This window comes from Sinocyclocheilus rhinocerous, unplaced genomic scaffold, assembly GCF_001515625.1.
Source record: "Sinocyclocheilus rhinocerous isolate Xijiao unplaced genomic scaffold, SAMN03320098_v1.1 scaffold184, whole genome shotgun sequence".
In the NCBI taxonomy this organism is placed as follows: Eukaryota; Metazoa; Chordata; class Actinopteri; order Cypriniformes; family Cyprinidae; genus Sinocyclocheilus; species Sinocyclocheilus rhinocerous.
The window spans coordinates 594,527-612,973 of NW_015659717.1; the positions used below are offsets into that span (position 1 = coordinate 594,527).

The following is an 18,447-nucleotide window of genomic DNA, read 5'->3' on the forward strand; positions in this document are numbered from 1 at the left end:
CCGCTAGAGACTGGCTCCAAAAGGGAGGCAATCCCATAGACCCCCCAATGTTAAGATGCCCAACTTTACAGCAGAAAAAACATGTTTACAGCCTGGTTCAAAAAATGATTTTGGTCTATATAGCTAATTTTGCCCTTCATGACAACTGTGAGGGGGGTGAATTTTTTTATAACTCATCCGTTTAAATTATATTAAGCCTTAAAGTTCTGCATAATTAAGGGCGTGGCCACTTGAGTGACAGGTGGATTGCCGCTGCTGTCACCACCGTCGAGCTAGGTGGGCGTGGTTTCAACAACCAGCTCCCGCCTCTTTGCCCATCTTCGATTATCCGGGAGTGACGCGCGGTGACGTGCTGCCAAGATGGCGACGGCCGCCTCCGCCCACTTTTGAGCTTCAAAAACTATCTTCGGAACCCTACGGGTGACGTCACGGATACTACGTCCATGTTTTTATACAGTCTATGGTGCTAACCTGCGTTTTATTCACAAACCACCCACAATCCAGTTCACCCAGGTGCCAAATGTGCTGAAACAGCAATGTGCTGTGGGGATTTACAGTAAATTACATTTCTGTCATTCCTTTCATCACAAACACACCTCCTTTATATGTAAACTAGGTTAATTATAGATTGCCTCTTGTTCAAAAAAGGCATTGTACTGTTCATATAAAGGATCATATAAAAGAAAAAAGATTGTCAGTTGCATTGTGATTTTCTTTTCAATGATTCTAGATGTTTTGAAGCTTTATTTAATTAGTTGACAATTACCTAACATTCAATTGTTTTCATTTATTGGTCATTTGTAATTGTTTTAGAAAGTACTTCGAATTAAGGCATTAAACGTATAAATTTAATAGAATTTAAATAAAATGAAAAGCTCAAGAATAATTTCGACTAAAATCACAAATCATTTTGGAATTGAATCATGACTCACATGAATCGAGAGGTTCCTAAATATTCACACCCCTAGTAAAAGACATTTTTGACTGATCACGGCAGGAATTATTCATCAAATGATGATAAAATGAAGGAAAACAGATAGATATTGTTGGTGAATTCGCCCCTTAATATACCAAACTTCTTTAATAAATATCTCTAGATATTTGTCAAGCCAATACACACCAATTTTGACTTTTTTATTCTGCTGATGTAACCAAGGAAGCCCAGGCAGTGAATAATAGTATTGATCAATAAACTCATGTAGCACGTCCACCGTCCACAATCCAGTCAAGTGGACAAAATTAACAAGCACCGTATATTATTTCCCCTTCCTTTTCAGAAATACTCAACTTAAAAAAAAAAAAAAAACCTGGCAGACTTCAGGAGACATCCTCACCTGTTCATCATGCGGTCTGTGTCCAGGAGCTTGAGGATGGACTTGCCATCCATGTCTGGGGGAACGTCCATCCCTGCGATGTCCAGGATGGTGGGCGCCAAGTCTATGTTCAACACGATGTGGGGGTTGCTATGGAAACAGAAGAGGGGGGTCGCCATTTGACATAATGGTCAGAAACCAGACGATCAGCACGTGAACACTGAATGATAATAAGATACAGACGGTGAGAGAAATAGAGAGATCCAGGACTTTCTCTAAATGGAATACAGCTGTACTCCTACTAAATATAGAATACGCTGCATAGTGACTACTAATTTTCTTAAACGTAGCATGTAATATACTTTTGTAATGTGTATCTGAAATGTTATCATTCACTGAGGCGGTGTGCAGTGACAGGTGGGCAAATTTCCTCATTTCTACAAGTGTACATATATCGATGTACACTTGTTCCCTATGCCATTGCCTTGTCTTTCAGATTTGGGGTGTCATTGGGCAATCAGATGCACACTGAGTGTCCATGAGCAAAGATGGCAGCATGCAGGTCACATACTAGCAGGGCTGCAAGTGCCATCTGAGCAACTGTCATTGTGATAAATGTGAAGTTTTCAAACCTTTTGACTGTCAAAGACAATATTGTGAGATATTTTCAAGTGCTTCTGCTGTAATGACAAAGCTGCTTGTTTTGATTAAAATAATGATAAAATAATTTAAATAATTGTATTCAGATTATATTACATTAGAAGAAAATGATATAAAATAATTATAATTATGTCAAATAAAATGTCAAATTTACTTACATGAATGAAGCAATCAATGAATGAATGAACTAAATAAATAGATTAACTGTTATAAAATAAAATGAATTAAAATATAAACTATTAGATGAAAAATGTACACAAAAATCTGAAATGTTACCTAGGCAACTAACTGAAATAAAATAAATTTAAGTACTAAAATTACAAAAACTAAAACTGAAATAAAAATAGACTATTTAATTTTTTTTACAGTATTAAAAAATATTAAAAATAAACGAATTATTTACTTATCTTATTAACTTTAGAAGAAAATTATATAAAATAATTATAATTATGTAAAATAATATCAAATAATTCAATTCTACAATTTCAGAAGATTCAAGAACTGAATGTTCTTCAGAGTTTGATTTTTGGGGATTAAAATTATTCTAAACTCACAAATGGTAATTTCTACCAAAAAAAAAAAAAAAAAAGATCTTGACATAACTAGAAAAATGTATATTCATCATAGACATTTTCATGACTTTCATGAATCTGATTAATTTCCATGACTTTTCAGGTCTAGAAATCACACTTTTACAATTCCCTCATATATTTATTGTGTGAATCCTGGTTCTTATATAAAAATGAACAAATTAAAAAAAAAATAATAATGTGAATATTTTGTAATAGTTTTTATTTTGTATTATATTCTTCTTTTTCTGAAAATTGTTTTGATTTTTTCTTTTTCTTTTTTCAAAGTATTTTTTAATTTTTGTAAAGCTCTTTGAGATGCAACTTTTAAAGGCCCTATAAAAAGTATAGTTTATTATTATTATTATTATTATCATCATCATCATCATCATCATCTTTTTAGCTGTTTTAGTTTATTTTAAAGCTTGTTTTGTCCTATTTTAAATCATCTTGTGGCTCCCTTGTAAGTGTGCTGAGGCCCCTGGTTGAGAAGAACTGAGCTAACAGAAAGTTCTATTATAAACCTCTTTGCCTGATATATTAAACATTCACCTTCTGATGCTGAAGAACACATCAAACCCCTCAACGTGCCTAACTGTGGCTGTTCATTTTGATTAAAAAAATGATTCAAAACTGATGAGTGTCAATTTTAACTGACCATTTCAAATCCTGTGAAGTCAGTGGACTGAAACTCAGTGGAGATTAATCCGATCACATCCGCTCAGTTTTCAAAAAGTAAATTAGGCTCATCTCTCTCTCTCTCTCTCTCTCTCTCTCTCTCTCTCTATTGCCTGAAGGCTCATCTGATGTTGAACTGGCCCCAGCTGTGCCTTTCTCACCCTGAGTCTCCAGCCAAACTCTTTATCCTCTTTTCTGTGCCTTTCATTCACAGTAAAAAGTATTGTGGTCTTCACATGAGTGGTCTTTACTGCTGTTAATCAGCTTTTCTGAGAAAGAGAGAAGCCAGATCACACAGCAGTGGTAAACAAGACTAGTGACTAATGATATTAAATGCTGATGAGAGAAAGAGAAAGCTCTGGTCTGGTGCTCCGGTGGGGATGCAGGTTCAAATATGGCCTGCAACATGTGCTGATTTCATTCTCTCTCTCTATATGGCAGGACATTGGAAAGTCATTAAAACCCCATAAATCAAGTTTAGACCTCCTTTAAGAGTAACTTTGGCCTCTGTACAAAAACCATTAAACAAAGATGAATTACTGTAGACATAAATGTTATATTAAATTATCTAATTATATATGATACTAAATATATACTTTTTCGGGAAATAATATTTTAAGAGCTTTAGTTTTGAGACATTATATTATATAAAAATGTTGTATTTATATAAATAAACATATGAATAAATATAGATATAGACTTATCATGGTACTACCATCTAAAACCACTATGCTTTTTTGAGGGTTGTCTTTGGCTCGTCTCTTGGATGGCGTCATGGGATACACACTCACATGCCTCCTGCCTCCACATTTGGGCCGCGGATGTAAAAGGGAACTCTGATGTCAAACTCGTAGGGCATGGATTTCCCCTTGACCAGGCCGAATTGACCGATGTGGTATCCGTGGTCAGCCGTGTAGATCACAAATGTGTTGTCCAGCTCCCCAGTGTCCACCAACATGTTGTATATCTGCATTCAGACAGAAGAAACATAACAATGGTAAAATAAATTATAAGGAACAACAGCCTTTTTGTGGTTGCGGTCAAACAAAAATTCTGGAGAAAAACCAGACAAAAGCATCATGGGACTTTTTAGTGTGAATCCAAGAGAATTTGAATGTTATATGTGCCGCCATGGCTTGATGAAATTTCATTTTCTTGAGCAAGAACTGTACATTTACTTACATGGATGGATGGATGGATGGATGGATGAATGAATAAATGAATGAATGAATGGATGGATGAAAGAATGAATGAATGAATGAATGGATGAAAGAATGAATGGATGGATGGATGGATGAATGAATGAATGGATGGATGGATGGATGAATGGATGGATGAATGGATGGATGGATGGATGAATGAATGGATGGATGGATGAATGAATGAATGAATGAATGGATGGATGAATGGATGGATGGATGGATGGATGAATGGATGAATGGATGGATGGATGGAAGAATGAATGGATGGATGAATGAATGAATGGATGGATGAATGAATGGATGAATGGATGAATGGATGGAAGAATGAATGGATGGATGGATGGATGAATGGATGAATGGATGGATGGATGGAAGAATGAATGGATGGATGAATGAATGAATGGATGAATGGATGAAAGAATGAATGAATGAATGAATGAATGAATGAATGAATGAAAGGATGAATGAATGAATGAATGAATTAATTAATTAATGTGAAATGGACCACTGCACTCAGTGTTACTGTTCACTAAAACAATTAAAAATAATTTTGTTAATTGAAATTAAGCTGAAATAAAATATAAAATATTAGATGAAAAACTAAAACGAAAATATTGCCTAGGCAAATAACTGAAATAAAATAAAATACTAAAATTATAAAAAATGAAATAAAAAGAGACAATTAAAAATAAATAAATTACAGTATTTAAAAAATATTTTAAAAACACAAAACCAATAAAATAATAAAATGATAAAAACACAAAAAACAACTAAAACTTTAAACTGAAAATATTCAAATAAAAGCTTATTCAGAACATTAATACTGTAAATACCATAACAAAACATAATTAATACTAAAATAATAATTATTGCAATATCACGTACCGTAGTACTTTAGTATTGTTTAAAGTGCCTTAAAGTGTTAGAAAATGTAGAAAAGTGTTAGAATTATTCAGAACCATGGAATATATGGAGTAAAGGTAGGAAATGTCTTAGGAACATGATTCATATATCAAAATAAAAAAAATTTAAAAATAAAAATATAAAATAAAAAAAATAATAAAAAATATTATATATATATATAACTTTTCCTTACCAATAATGCTAAGACTGGTTAGGAATGGTTTATATATATTATTTAAAAAAATTGCATTATATTTATATTATTTGTAATTCATGTAATTTGCATAACATGTATAACTGATGTACCTTCTCCACACTATCATCCACGGACAGTAGGGTTTGCAGTCTCTTGCGCTGCAGAATGTTGGTGAACTCCATGTGAATGGGCTTCATGGGGCCGGTGTAGCGCATAATCCAGTGTTTGTCTGGATTAGGGGCGTAGTTATAACTGGGTGTTCTGAATGGAGAAGAAAATAGTCACTGTCAGTGGACCTTACTGAAGCATAACTGAGGGAAATCGAGAGAGTTTTCAGAGCGTCTCGAGACACTGTTTGTCGACTCTCTTCTGCTGATGTCGGAGGAAAGCACGCAGACAGATTTTGACAGCTGGGATGTGTCTGCGTGAATGTGTGAAGGTGCATCTGTGTGTGTTTGCATGGTCAGAATTACAAATGACAGCAATCGACTGTGTGCTTTCTCTCCCGTCTCCTCAGAAATGACACATTGCAATTTTACAGTCTCATGGTTTCTCAGGCGCTGACTGACAGACTGACATTCTGTGAATGTAATGGTTGTTCAACCATTATTCAGGGATAAAAAGAGAGAGAAGTGTTTGTAGCTCCTCCTGCTTGCTCCTGTGACAGGCGTGAGAGGCCTATTAGAAACAAACAGCACTTACACTCCATGCCTTTACAGTTGTGATTAAAAGGCCCCAGCTCTGTTGCTTACTGCCATTACTTAAAGTCCTTCTACAGACAAATCAATGTGAGCATCATCGCACTTACTTGCCTGCTGCCTGGCCTTGTTTTGAGGGTGCCGTATATTTAAACTGATAGCAACTTAGCGACAACAAAGGACGATGTAACTCTCTGTCTCTGTTTAGTGTATCTATTTCTGTACTGGGACCTGAAAAAATGTGTACTGCTGTTCCTTTGACACTTGTTTCTTTTCCTTTTTTAGTGTCTATACAATAGCTCTGATTCAAAACTAAGTGTGCTGTCTTCTTAGACATATTTTAAGGTAACAAAATATGACATATTTTAATTAATATTTCCGTACTGCTGTTCCAAATGCTAAGAAATAGTGGGGATTTTGATTCATCTGTAATTTGAATGATTTTACTAAAAATATTAATTGAGATTAATTTAATGATTCACTCATTTACCTATTCTATGGATTAAATTGATTGTTTTTCCTGCATTTTATCAAATCCCAGTTCATTCATTTATTTCACGAACATGATGCTTCATTCATTGTTGCTCTGGTCGCGTTTAAACCTAATAAGATGCGTTTTTTCGATCCAGTCAACAGTAAACAGGGCCTAAAACGTTTTGAGCTTGTCCACTTTGGACCATTTCCAGAGCTGAAAACACATTAAACCGGATTGATTTTGTTGTGTCTCTCTTATGTGGTCGAATGTGTTAAAATGGGCAAAAAAGGCCTTTTCTGCGTTTTACCAAAACACACGGATTCATTCACTTTTTATTCACTTCCTTTCCCGATTGCTCGGGTTTGTTCAGTCAATAGTGTTTCTGCACTACACTCGTTCAAGATAAACAGAACCCAGTAAACAGAATAGGCCTAGTTGATAAATATTTGATTCAATACAGAAAAGTTTTGTGTAATATAGTTCTAATCTGATTCACCCCTATGTGTATGTATTTTTTTGGCATATTGATTACCCTTTGTATAACCACAGTTTTACTACAAATACCATGATTAAACCATATACCCTGCTGAAAAAAAACTGCTAAAACCAGCCTAAGCTGGTTTATGCTGGAAGTAGCTGGTTTTAGCTGGTCTCCCAGCCTGGCCAGGCTGGTCAAGCTGGTTTTAGCTGGTTGTTCCAGCTAGTCTCCCAGCCTGACCAGCTAAGAAAGTGGCCAAAACCCCTCTAAAACCAGCCTGCTGACCAGCTATGACTAGCCCTGACCAGGCTGGTTGACCAGCTAAAACCAGCCAACCAGCTTAGGCAGTTTTTAGCTGTTTCTTTCAACATGCAGCAAAACCATGGTTCGTTTTTGTAAGGGACAACACACTTCTGTGCAGTATTTAAGTGCTGTGTATTTTAAAGCTTATTAGGCAAGGCATTAGCTTAGCAACATGCTAATGTCAGACTCAAGTGAAATTGACTGTAAACAGAAAAGTTGATTATAAATATAGTATATTACCATGGTTTAAATAGTAACCATGTATTTTTGGTTCATTTTTGTAAGGAACAACACACTATTCTGTGCAATATTTAAGTCCTCTGTATTTTTAAGCTTATTAAGGCACTAGCTTAGCAACATGCTAATGCCAGACTGGAATTGACTGTAAACAGAAAAGTCGATTATAAATATAATATTCCACACATAAAAGTGTTGAGTAAAAATAGTTCTAATCTGATTCACAACACTATTTCACGAAATATTTGTATCTTATGTATTTTTAAGTTTATCAAGACATTAGCAACATGCTAATGTAAAACTCAAGTGGATTTAACGGTACAAGGAGTAAATATAAATATTTTATATAATACAGAAAAGTGCTGAATAAAACTTATTACACATCAAACTAATATTTGTGTGTAGGCTATGCTCTGTATTTCTTATTAGACTACCAGACTAGAATTAATTGTTAATTGAGTCTCTGGTGTGCTTGACGTGAGGAATGCTACTTGCTACACAGTTGCTGCCTATATAGAGTGCTCCAAATAAATCACATGAGATTCCATCACGGTTAGAATACAGCCTCAGAAGGCAGCTGCCTATGTAGACAGTAAACAGCATATTCGCTCTCTCTCTCTCTGGTTTCATCTTCTTTATTGGTCTACATATAATCCTTTTAATCCTCTCAAAACGCTCTTTCTCCCTATCTTGTTCTTTTCCGATCATATTTTCATTATTCTCTCCATCACAGGAGTGATGGAGATGAAACAGGTGCAGCGGGATCACGCGGCGATGAGAACAGGGGGATTTTCCCACCGAATAATATACACTCTCTGACTGTCTGTGAGGATTTGGACAATATCTCTGCAGGGGCCTTGCGCCAGTCTGAGGGGCAATGAGGGGTTAATTACATACAGCACTGGACGAGGGCAAGGAGCAGAGAAGTACAGGACTAGCGGGAGGCCATTATGGACGGTGGAGGGTGGTTTGCAACAGAGAGAATGAGGGCAGTCTCAGGAATTTTTCATGGGATGTTAAGAGAGGAATTCTGGGGCATTCTCTCCTGACAGCAAGAGAATGATACATGCATATGAATGCATGTGTGGAGCACGGCCATTTTTTATGGCTACAGGGGTGAAAAAAGTGACATATTTCTTTGCAATATAGGTACAATCAGACAGGTGGTGATGTTATAGAGGTGGATGTGAATCATAAATCATGTTTTATGAAGAGTTTGTGTGCAAAAAGAGACTGGACGAGCAAAACAGGAGCAAGGCAGTTTGTTTTTTATTGGTGAAAGCGAGATGACATCAGAAAAATAATAAAAGCACATTAAATTCCAGACTCTCTGACTCGAGCAGTTACTTTGAAGGGATGATGGATGTTTATGTGAGTCATAAAGTGGGCAGGTTTGCATCTCCTCGTTTATATCTACTCTAATGGTGAATCAAATGCATGTTAAACAGAAAGCTTATCACACGCACACACACACACACACACACATGTCTGGTTTGCTATCCTTGTGGGGACTCTCCATAGGCGTAATGGTTTTTCTACTCTACAGACCGTATATTCTATTGTCCTACACCAACCCTACCTAAACCTACCCCTCACAGGAAACTTTCTGCAATTTTAGATTTTAAAAAAACGTAATTCTGTGTGATTTATTAGCTTGTTTACCCGTGGGGACCACAATTTAGGTCCCCACCGTGGACCTAAATTAAGTCTCCACCAGAATAGAAAAACAGGTACACACATCACACACACACACACACACACAATGTTTGAAGAGCTTCCCATTTACTAATTAAAAAATTGATCTATTCATCTATTTTGTGTTTCTCCCTCATCAGACAGCTTGAGAAAGCGAATGTGCATGTTTGTGAACATTCTGTCTGATTTCATTCCTGACGCCTCAATATTTCAGGAAAGACAGTAATATTAATTGACAGTACTGTATCTCTTTGCTCTCTCCCTCTCTTTTTCTTGCTTGAATGCAAGAGAAATGGGAGCTTGTGTGGTTTTGTGCTTAGAGACACAATGTCCTGAAAGCAAATCGAATCTGAGAGAGAGACAGACAGAGAGAGAATTTAGTTAATTAGAGGCTTTTTGTTTGCTCATTTGTGGTGTGAGATAATACATCTGTGTGGGTGCTGTCGGATGTATCTGGGGCATGAAAAATATATTCTATACAAGTACATTAATGTAAATCTTCAAGCTTGTTTTTTACAGTATGTGTTGTTTTATATGCATGAAATATGTCCGTATGCAATTTATAGTGCATTGTAAGTATGTGGTCAGTTCTTTCTTTCAGGTTCATGTACTGAGCAAGGAAGTTTACTGTAGTTAACTGTTAACGTTTATAGCGAGCTGAATAATAACATCTGGTTTATTAGAACTGAAATTTGAAGCCCTTCTTAATCCGTGTATCATTCATTCACTTGTTTTTTGATTTAATATTGAAAGTAGAAAAATGAGAAAACAGCTCCTTTTTCGTTTTTTCATTTTTTTTCTCCAAAAAACGAAAAACAAGAATTCAGCTCAATTTTCAGTTTTTCGTTCAGGGTTAGAAAAATGAATAAACAGCTTGAATATTCAATTTCTACACGTGGGCGGGAATTAAACGCCCCCTTCAGCTGATTGGTCAGCCAAAGATCAAACCGTGCCGTTATCAGTTCTTAATAATAATAATAATAATAGTCCTCCGCTGCTGCAGGTGTACGGATTCTTAATGTGTTTATTCTTAATGTTTAAGTGTAACATTTTTCTGTTTTTTTTCTGTTTGAAGAATTGTACTTTAAACATTTTTACAAGTTTACAAATTTATTTTAAGAAATGTAAATTATATAAATTTCACGTATATCTAATTTTTAACTACCTTCTTGAGCAGATTTTCATGAATCTGACCTCTGCCCAGGGATTTCCTGTATCCAGAGGTTGAATTTATGAGGTTACCGGGCAAAACAGTAGACATGGAGAACTATAAAATGAGATTTTGAGATTACTTGGTGTACACAGAGAGTGAGAGTGGGGTCCTAGAGATTTAGCAAATCCAGCTACCTAAAAACAACTGCATCACGTGTAGACAGGATTTAACCTAGACTATGTGAGTGTGTACAAATATGCTTTTCATCATCATGTATGTACTCGGCATGTGTGTGATTGTGTGTGTGTGAAGAATGGCAGGAGGATTACAGACCCTGGGAAAAGCATAGACAGAGACAGGAGGATTTATCTGCTGGAGGGACAGAAATGGAGGGATGAGATGAACGAAGGGAGAGAAAGAGACATTGAAAAAAAGGTCTGGTACCAGCTGGTGGCCAATTAGCAAGAGAGCAGGAGAAACCGGCAGAGAAAGCGAGTGTGTGTGTGTCTGTGGGTAAATTAGCGTGAACCGAAGAGGACTATTTCCATTATAACATCTCTATCGAGTAGCACTTGAGTGACAGAAATAGAGAAAAGTGCAGTAAGATATCTATTCACAGTGTTATCCATGATTTCCAGCTGTTTCACTGCTCTAATCCTTTTCATCTCCACTACCACTGACCCTTTTCATGTTTTTGTATATGTACAATGGAGTCCAGAAGTCTGAGACCTCAATGAAAAATTGATTTTTTTTTCTGAGCTTAACCTTAAAATAAAATGTAAAAATGATGAAATATTTACAACCCAGAAACATAAAAAATAATAATGAATATAGCTGCAAGCAGCAATTAAGGAGCCAGGCACTACAGAAGCATGCAAGGCAGCGAGCATCAGACCAACTGCAGCAATGAGTAATTGAAGCCAATTTAAGATGATTTTATTCAAAATGTAGTAATATGTGATAGGATTTAATGGTTTATCACTTTGAACAATAGGCGGCGCTGTTACCAAATTGATGTGGTGTGTTCAGTGTGAAATGACAATAGCACACACAAAGTTTGGTGTCAATATATCATAACTTTGCAGAGTTACAGCCTCAGATTTGTTTATGTGTTAATATTTTAATAACATTTTGTCTATCGAAACGAAATCCATAACTTTTTGCCAGCATGGTCTAAAGAGTTGAATTTGGTGAATATCGGATAACGTTTTAGGAGGAGTTTGAAAAAGTACGTTTTCAAAGAAAAACTAAATGGCGGACAGGAAGCTTGGCTGATTATGGCATAATTTGTATTAATGTTCTCAGCTGCCCTGAAACCTCTTTTAGTACCTTCAAGGCATGGTGTTGAAGACACATACAGAGTTTTGTAACAATACGCCAATGCGTTCGTAAAATATAGCATTTTATGACAAAATTCAAAATAGCCGACGCCCAAAATGGCCAACATGAGAAAATTGGGTATGGTCTACCCAATCTACAAATACCAGTCTTATGATTTTTGGCTAATCCGCTCAGAAATTATAAGCAAAAAAGCCATTTTTCATATCTCTCAAACCACTAGATGGCGCTGTGCAGAAACTGTACCCTCAGGTCATGGATATTATAACACACACCAAGTTTGGTCTCAATACGCTACAACGTGTTTTTACAACTAATCAGATTTTCTTCTATTGAAGCTCAAGATACTTTTTTGGATCATCCCAAATGATTCAGTTTTTACACACACTGGTGGAGTTCATGCAAATTTAGTGATGTTTCCATAAAGACGAAAAAGAGACCAAGCAAATACCAATACTAAGACATTCTGCAATTCAGCAGTTTTTCAGATCAACTTTTTAAATTAAATGTTATGCAATGGAAGTTTGGACTCACATGTGCTGTGAAGCGTTGGGGAAGGCAGTGGTGTACTGAGGGGCCGCGTCCTCCGGGCCATGAGGGGCGGCGTGACTGATCACCATCATGATGGGTCGGTGAGGGTAGATCTTCTTTGACATGCGGAAGTAACTGATGCTGTCATTGGTTATGAGATCTGTCAGGTAGTCCTACAGGAGGTACAGAGATCTGATCATTAATACTAATTTAAAATATTTCAGTCTCAGTTATTCAAAAGTTTATCACGTACACACAAAAAAAACCACTCATAAGCAACTTTTCTGTTGTCACAGAGCTTGAATGTCAGCCCCTTAGATGAGACTGATGAACCCTGACAAAAGACACTGAAATGTGAGAGAGAGCCAATGAGAGAAAGAGAGTGAGAGACAGACAGAAAAGGGTCTGAATTTGTTATAAATCAGACTAACAAGAATATCAGTCAAACTGTTCAAGAACGGATGAAGATATGACAAGAAATGAAGAAAGGTGATGCAATTTGAAAAGACGAGGTTCCACTTGATTGGCCACCTTGGACACACACCTTTGAGTATTCAAATCCATGTTTCTCTCGGACACCGTTCCTGCACAGAGTGTAGTTGTAGAAGCGGGAATTCTTCACCATGGCGACCCATTCCTTCCAGCCCGGAGGAATGTAAGTACCATTATACTCATTCAGATACTTCCCAAAGAATGCTGAGAAAACACAAACACAAAAGGGTATAGTTATCATAAAGAAAATAGAGTGTAGAAGAGAGCAAAGTATAGTAAGCATAGAGCAGTATAATAAAATACAGCAGTGTAGAGTACACTGTAAAAAATCAAAAGTTGAGAAAACTTAAAAGTTTAAGGCAACCAGGTTCAGGAGATTTTGTTTTTGTAGGAAATTTTTAGTTTGTTTAAACTTTTTGTTGTATAAACTGAAAACAACAAGTTGAGAAAATAAAAAAATCTCATGAAGCTGGTTGCCTTAAACTCTTAAGTTTTCTCAGCTTTTGATTTTTTTTTTATACAGTAGAATAGAGCAGTGTTGAGTACACCAGAGTAGAATAGAGAGCAGAACAGAGCAGAGTGAAGAATAGTAGAGGAAGGTACAGCAGAGTACAGGAAAGTAGAATAAAGCTGAGTAGAGTATAACATGATAGAGTTGAGTTGAGTAAAACAGTATAAGGAAAATAGTATGGTACAGTAGAATAGAAGAGTAGAAAAGTGTATAATACAGTTGAGTAGAGTAGAACAGAATACAGTTCAACAGAGTAAAGTGCAACAGAATAGAGTAAAACAGCGTAAAGCAGAGAACGGTAGAGTAGAACAGTGTATGGTAAAGTTGAGTAGAACAGAACAAAACAGAGTAGAGCACAGTTGAGTATAAAAGAGTACAGTGAGGTAGAGGCGAGTATAGTAGAACAGTAGAATAGAATGGAGTTCAATAGAGTATAGTACAACAGAATAGAGCAAAACAGCATATAACAGGTTGTGGTAAAGTCGAGTGGAGCAATAGAGTATAGTATAATAAAGTATTTTAGTATGTTAGTATAAAATAGTATGTAAAACATATAAGTAGAAAACCATATTGTACAGTTGAATAGAGCAGAACAGAATAGAACACAGAAGAATAGAATGAGGTAGAGCAGAAAAACAGTAAAACAGAGTAGAGTAGAGAATTCAATAGAGTAAAGTAAAACAATAGAGTAAAACAGAGGAGAATATGGTACAGTAGAAATACGGTAAAGTATGGTAGAGTACAGCAGAGTAGAATGCATTATTGTAGAAAAGCATAGAGTGGAACAGAATAGAGCAAAATAAAGCTGAGCAGAGTAAAGCAGAGCAAAGCACAGCACAGCACAGTAGAGTCTGGTAGAATAGAGCTTAGCAAAGTAGAACAGAGTAGAGTAGAATTGTGTATTGGTACAGTTGAGTAGAGATAAACAAAATGGAGAAGAGTATGGCAAAACAGAGTAGAACAGATTAGAGTAGAATAGAATAGAACAGAATAGAATATGGAGACGATCAGAGTAAGGAAGAGCAGCATAGAGTACAGTAGGTATGATAAATAGTCTAGAAGAGTAGAATTGAGCAGTGTAGGACTCTGTAGAGTACAATAAAGTAGTGTAAACTTTTTATACTAAAAATACATTGCACATTTAAAATACAGTGGGCATATAGACAGAACCTGCATGTAGAGAAATAGAAGACAGGGAGCTAAGTGAAGATGGATGATTATTTGTGTTGGAAATGTTACATTAGAGAGGATGTTGGTCAGAGCCGGTCTCTCTCCTAGAGGAAGTGTGCTCTAATGGATCACTGTTACCACTAAAAGCCTGACTCACTGCCATGTGTGTGTGTGTGTGCAGGCACAACATTCACAGCTGGTCATGCTATGTTTACATGCACATGGTAGTTTTGCCTGATGTCTATGTCACAAACAGAAAACATCACACACACACACACACACACACACACACACACACACACTTACATACAACCATCTATTACAGCCCAAAGGTCTTTAGTTTAATGAAAATCATCTGTTGAAGACAGATTATGTCAATGTTCGTTCAAGAGTCTGTGAGAGTGTGTTTGACAGTGTGTGCGTGACCTGGGGGCCTGTCACACTGAATCTCTGGTGAGAGTGTGTCAAAAACCCAACAGACACAACTCTGACTAATGAAACAGCTCACAAATGAATGAGAGCTCAATCTATTAAATGAATTTTACATTCATGTCAGGTTGTTATTGTAAGGAAGAGTTATGCGCCATAATGCTTTGGTGTCTATCCAGAGTTTTTCAGATGGAAATCATCAAAGGCTATGAGGATATGAAAGTGTGATCTTAGCGCCACAGCTGCTACACTCTGATTAGGCTTTAATCTAGTCCAACAATGAAGTTTACGCTATAAAGATAGAAAGTACTCAACTTCGATACACTACTCTACTTTAGGCTACTCTATTTCATTCCACTCTATTTTAGTATAGGCTACTCAAATGTAGTCTACTCTACTTTATTCTACTCTAGACTATGTTAGTGTACTTTAATCTACTCCACATTGTTCTACTCTAGCCTACTCATCTGTATGTTATTCTCCTCTATTTTAGTCAAGCCTACTCAAGTCTATTTTATTCTACTTTATGTTAGTCTGGTCTACTCTGCATTAATTAACTTTTCTCAAGTCTATGCCACTCTATTCTGCTCTATTTTGGTAGAAGCAATTTTAATTTATTTTATTTTAATCTACTTTACATTTTTATACACTAGTCTTTGCATCTTGAGGCTATTCTCCTTCACTTTAGTCTAGTCTACTCAACTCTATTCTACTCTACTTTAGTATGTGCTATTCTACTTTAATCTATTCTACATTATTCTATTGATCATTAAGCTCTTGTCTTTCCCTTTATTCAAGTCTACTCAACTCTAGTCAAGTATATACTACTCTACTTCAATCTAGTCTACATTATTCTACTAATCTCTACACTATTCTACTTTATTCTAGTCCACTTAACTCTATTCCACTCTACTTCAGTATATGCCACTCTACTTCCATCTAGTCTACATTATTCTACTAATCTCTAGACTATTCAACTTTACTTTAGTATAGTCTACTCAACTCAATTTTATTCTGCACTATTTTAGTCTAGTCCTCTGCTTTAATAAACTTTTCTCAAGTCAATGTTACTACGTATATTCTGCTCTGTTATTATAAGATACTTTAATTTATTCTACTCTACATTATACTCTCGTCTACACATCTGAAGGCTATTCACCTTTACTTTAGTATAGTCTACTTAACTCTATTCTACTCAACTTCAGTCGATGCTACTCTAAATCAGTCTACATTATTCTACTCATTTCTAGGCTATTTTCCTTTACTATAGTCTACTCTTCTGAACTCTATTCTACTCTTCTTCAGCCAATATTACTCTGCTTTAGTCTACAATTTTCTACTTATCTCTAGGCTATTTTCCTTTAGTCTACTCAACTCTGTTGTACAGTCTGTGCTACTGTCTTTTAATCTACTCTACTCATCTCTAGGCTATTCTCCTACTTTACTCTACTCTGTTTTAGTCTACACTATTCTATGCTGAATCCATAGCTCTACTACACTCTACACTACTGTACTCCACTCTACTTTACTCTATATCATGCGACAATCCCACAGCAGTTTAACCAAGTAATCCTTCCAGTGTGTGTTTGTGAATGATCTCCACCTGTCCTGTAGCCAGTGCTGTTTAGGTAAACTCCAAAAGTGCGCGGCTCATGTTGGGCCTGCCAGGAGGGCGAAGAGCAGTTCTCGTTGTTGGTGTAGGTGTTGTGGTTGTGGGCGTACTTCCCCGTTAGCATGGAGGAGCGTGACGGACAGCACATGGGCGTGGTGACAAACGCATTGGAGAAGTGCGTTCCACCCTGTTCCATGATCCGCCGGGTCTTATTCATGACCTGCATGGAGCCTGGATGAGAGAGAGAGTGAAAGAAAATCTATCATACTGCATATTACTCAAGGTGACAAAGTCTGCTCTACCGATTGCTGTACTTCAAAGAGATCTGGCTTCTACTTTTTCTCTTCCTCTACACAACACTAGACATCGACAGGATAAAGATATAAATTCTTTCATTTATACTGTTTGTGACATCCCAGCCTTTAAGAGGAAATGTATTGGTTGTTTGCAACCTGGGAATTCATGTGGCACCAGCAGCGTGTGTGTGTGTGTGTGTGTGTGCATGAATGTGTATGTTTAGAGATATATGATACAGTCTTTATATTCACAAGTCACACACTATTTATTAAAAGTCTCAATTACAGTATATATTTTTCAAAACCCCTTTTCCTCAGCATTTATTCGACCTTGTCTTGCTCAAATAAACACACACACACACACACACACACACACACACACACATTTATTTAAATGTAAATGAGGACAAACCATGAACTTCTATTGTTTTTACACTACCATTCAAAGGTTTGGAGTCAGTAAGATTTATTTATTTATTTATTTAATTTAGCAAGGATGCATTAAATCAAAGGTGTACAGGAAATTCTATTTTGAACAAATATTTTGAACATTCTATTGATCAAAGAACCCTAATATTTTCTAATAGAAAAGAGTTCTTTTCAATTATAATTATATTTAACAATATTACAGTTTCCACCAAAAAAATCAGCACAACTGTTTTCAAACCTGATAATATTATCTTTCTTGAGCAACAAATCAGCATATTATAATGATTTCTGAAGAATCATGTGACAATGTAGACTAGAGTAATGATGCTGAAAATTCAGCTTTGTATCACAATAAGAAATTTGTGTTTTTACTGTATTTTTGATCAAATAAATACAGCCTTGGTGAGCATAAGAGACTGCAAAAAGTCAATTTTGCATTTTACAATTTCCAGTTTTAAAAATGCCCATTAATTATTATTTTTTTAAATAACGTATGGGAACAAAGCTAAGTGAACCCACACAACCTACACCCTGATTGGCTCAACTGATATGATCAGAGACAGGAAGTCTAGTTCACTTTGGCCTTTTCAGACAGGATCACCACACCTCTACAGATTCATGCAGAAAGGTCAGCACAAACAAACGTACACACTGCAAAAATACTCTGTGCACTTTACACACAAAGGTCAGTATGGATGGACAATACTGTATAAATCAGCATTCACCCAGACAAGCACTCAAGAGGAAACGAGATGAGACATAGACAGTCATCTCTCTGCCACATCCATAATTACAGTTTACACACGCATGTGTGTGTGCATATAAAATCAACACAGTCCCGTGCTGAGAGGAGTGGGGACTTTCCTTCCTAATTGAATCATTGTCTTCCGCTCTGACAAAGCCCAAGATTTCACCACATAGAGACAGCCTGTAAAAAATAAATGAGCTCTCACACACACAAACAAACACATTCAACACAAGCAAAGGCTCTTTCAGCATTAGTTCCATCTTGTAGCTGTAACCCTTTTTAGACTGAGAGATCTTATTTGCTAAAACCATTAGAGATTCTAAAGAACTGC

At 36.2% G+C, this 18,447-nt stretch overlaps 1 protein-coding gene across 6 annotated transcripts in view; it reads right to left on the reverse strand.

Annotated features, from left to right (window-relative positions):
- LOC107724188 (extracellular sulfatase Sulf-2-like) overlaps positions 1 to 18,447 on the reverse strand; it is a 133,666-nt gene that overhangs the window by 22,196 nt on the left and 93,023 nt on the right. For all 6 annotated transcript variants that reach the window (XM_016532998.1, XM_016533000.1, XM_016532997.1 and 3 more), the window contains 6 exons: positions 16,635 to 16,874; positions 12,974 to 13,125; positions 12,433 to 12,602; positions 5,632 to 5,782; positions 4,012 to 4,187; positions 1,335 to 1,463 (listed from right to left, as the gene is read on the reverse strand). In XM_016532998.1, coding sequence (XP_016388484.1) covers positions 1,335 to 1,463; positions 4,012 to 4,187; positions 5,632 to 5,782; positions 12,433 to 12,602; positions 12,974 to 13,125; positions 16,635 to 16,874 — 1,018 coding nt within the window. The remainder of the gene's footprint in view (positions 1 to 1,334; positions 1,464 to 4,011; positions 4,188 to 5,631; positions 5,783 to 12,432; positions 12,603 to 12,973; positions 13,126 to 16,634; positions 16,875 to 18,447) is intronic.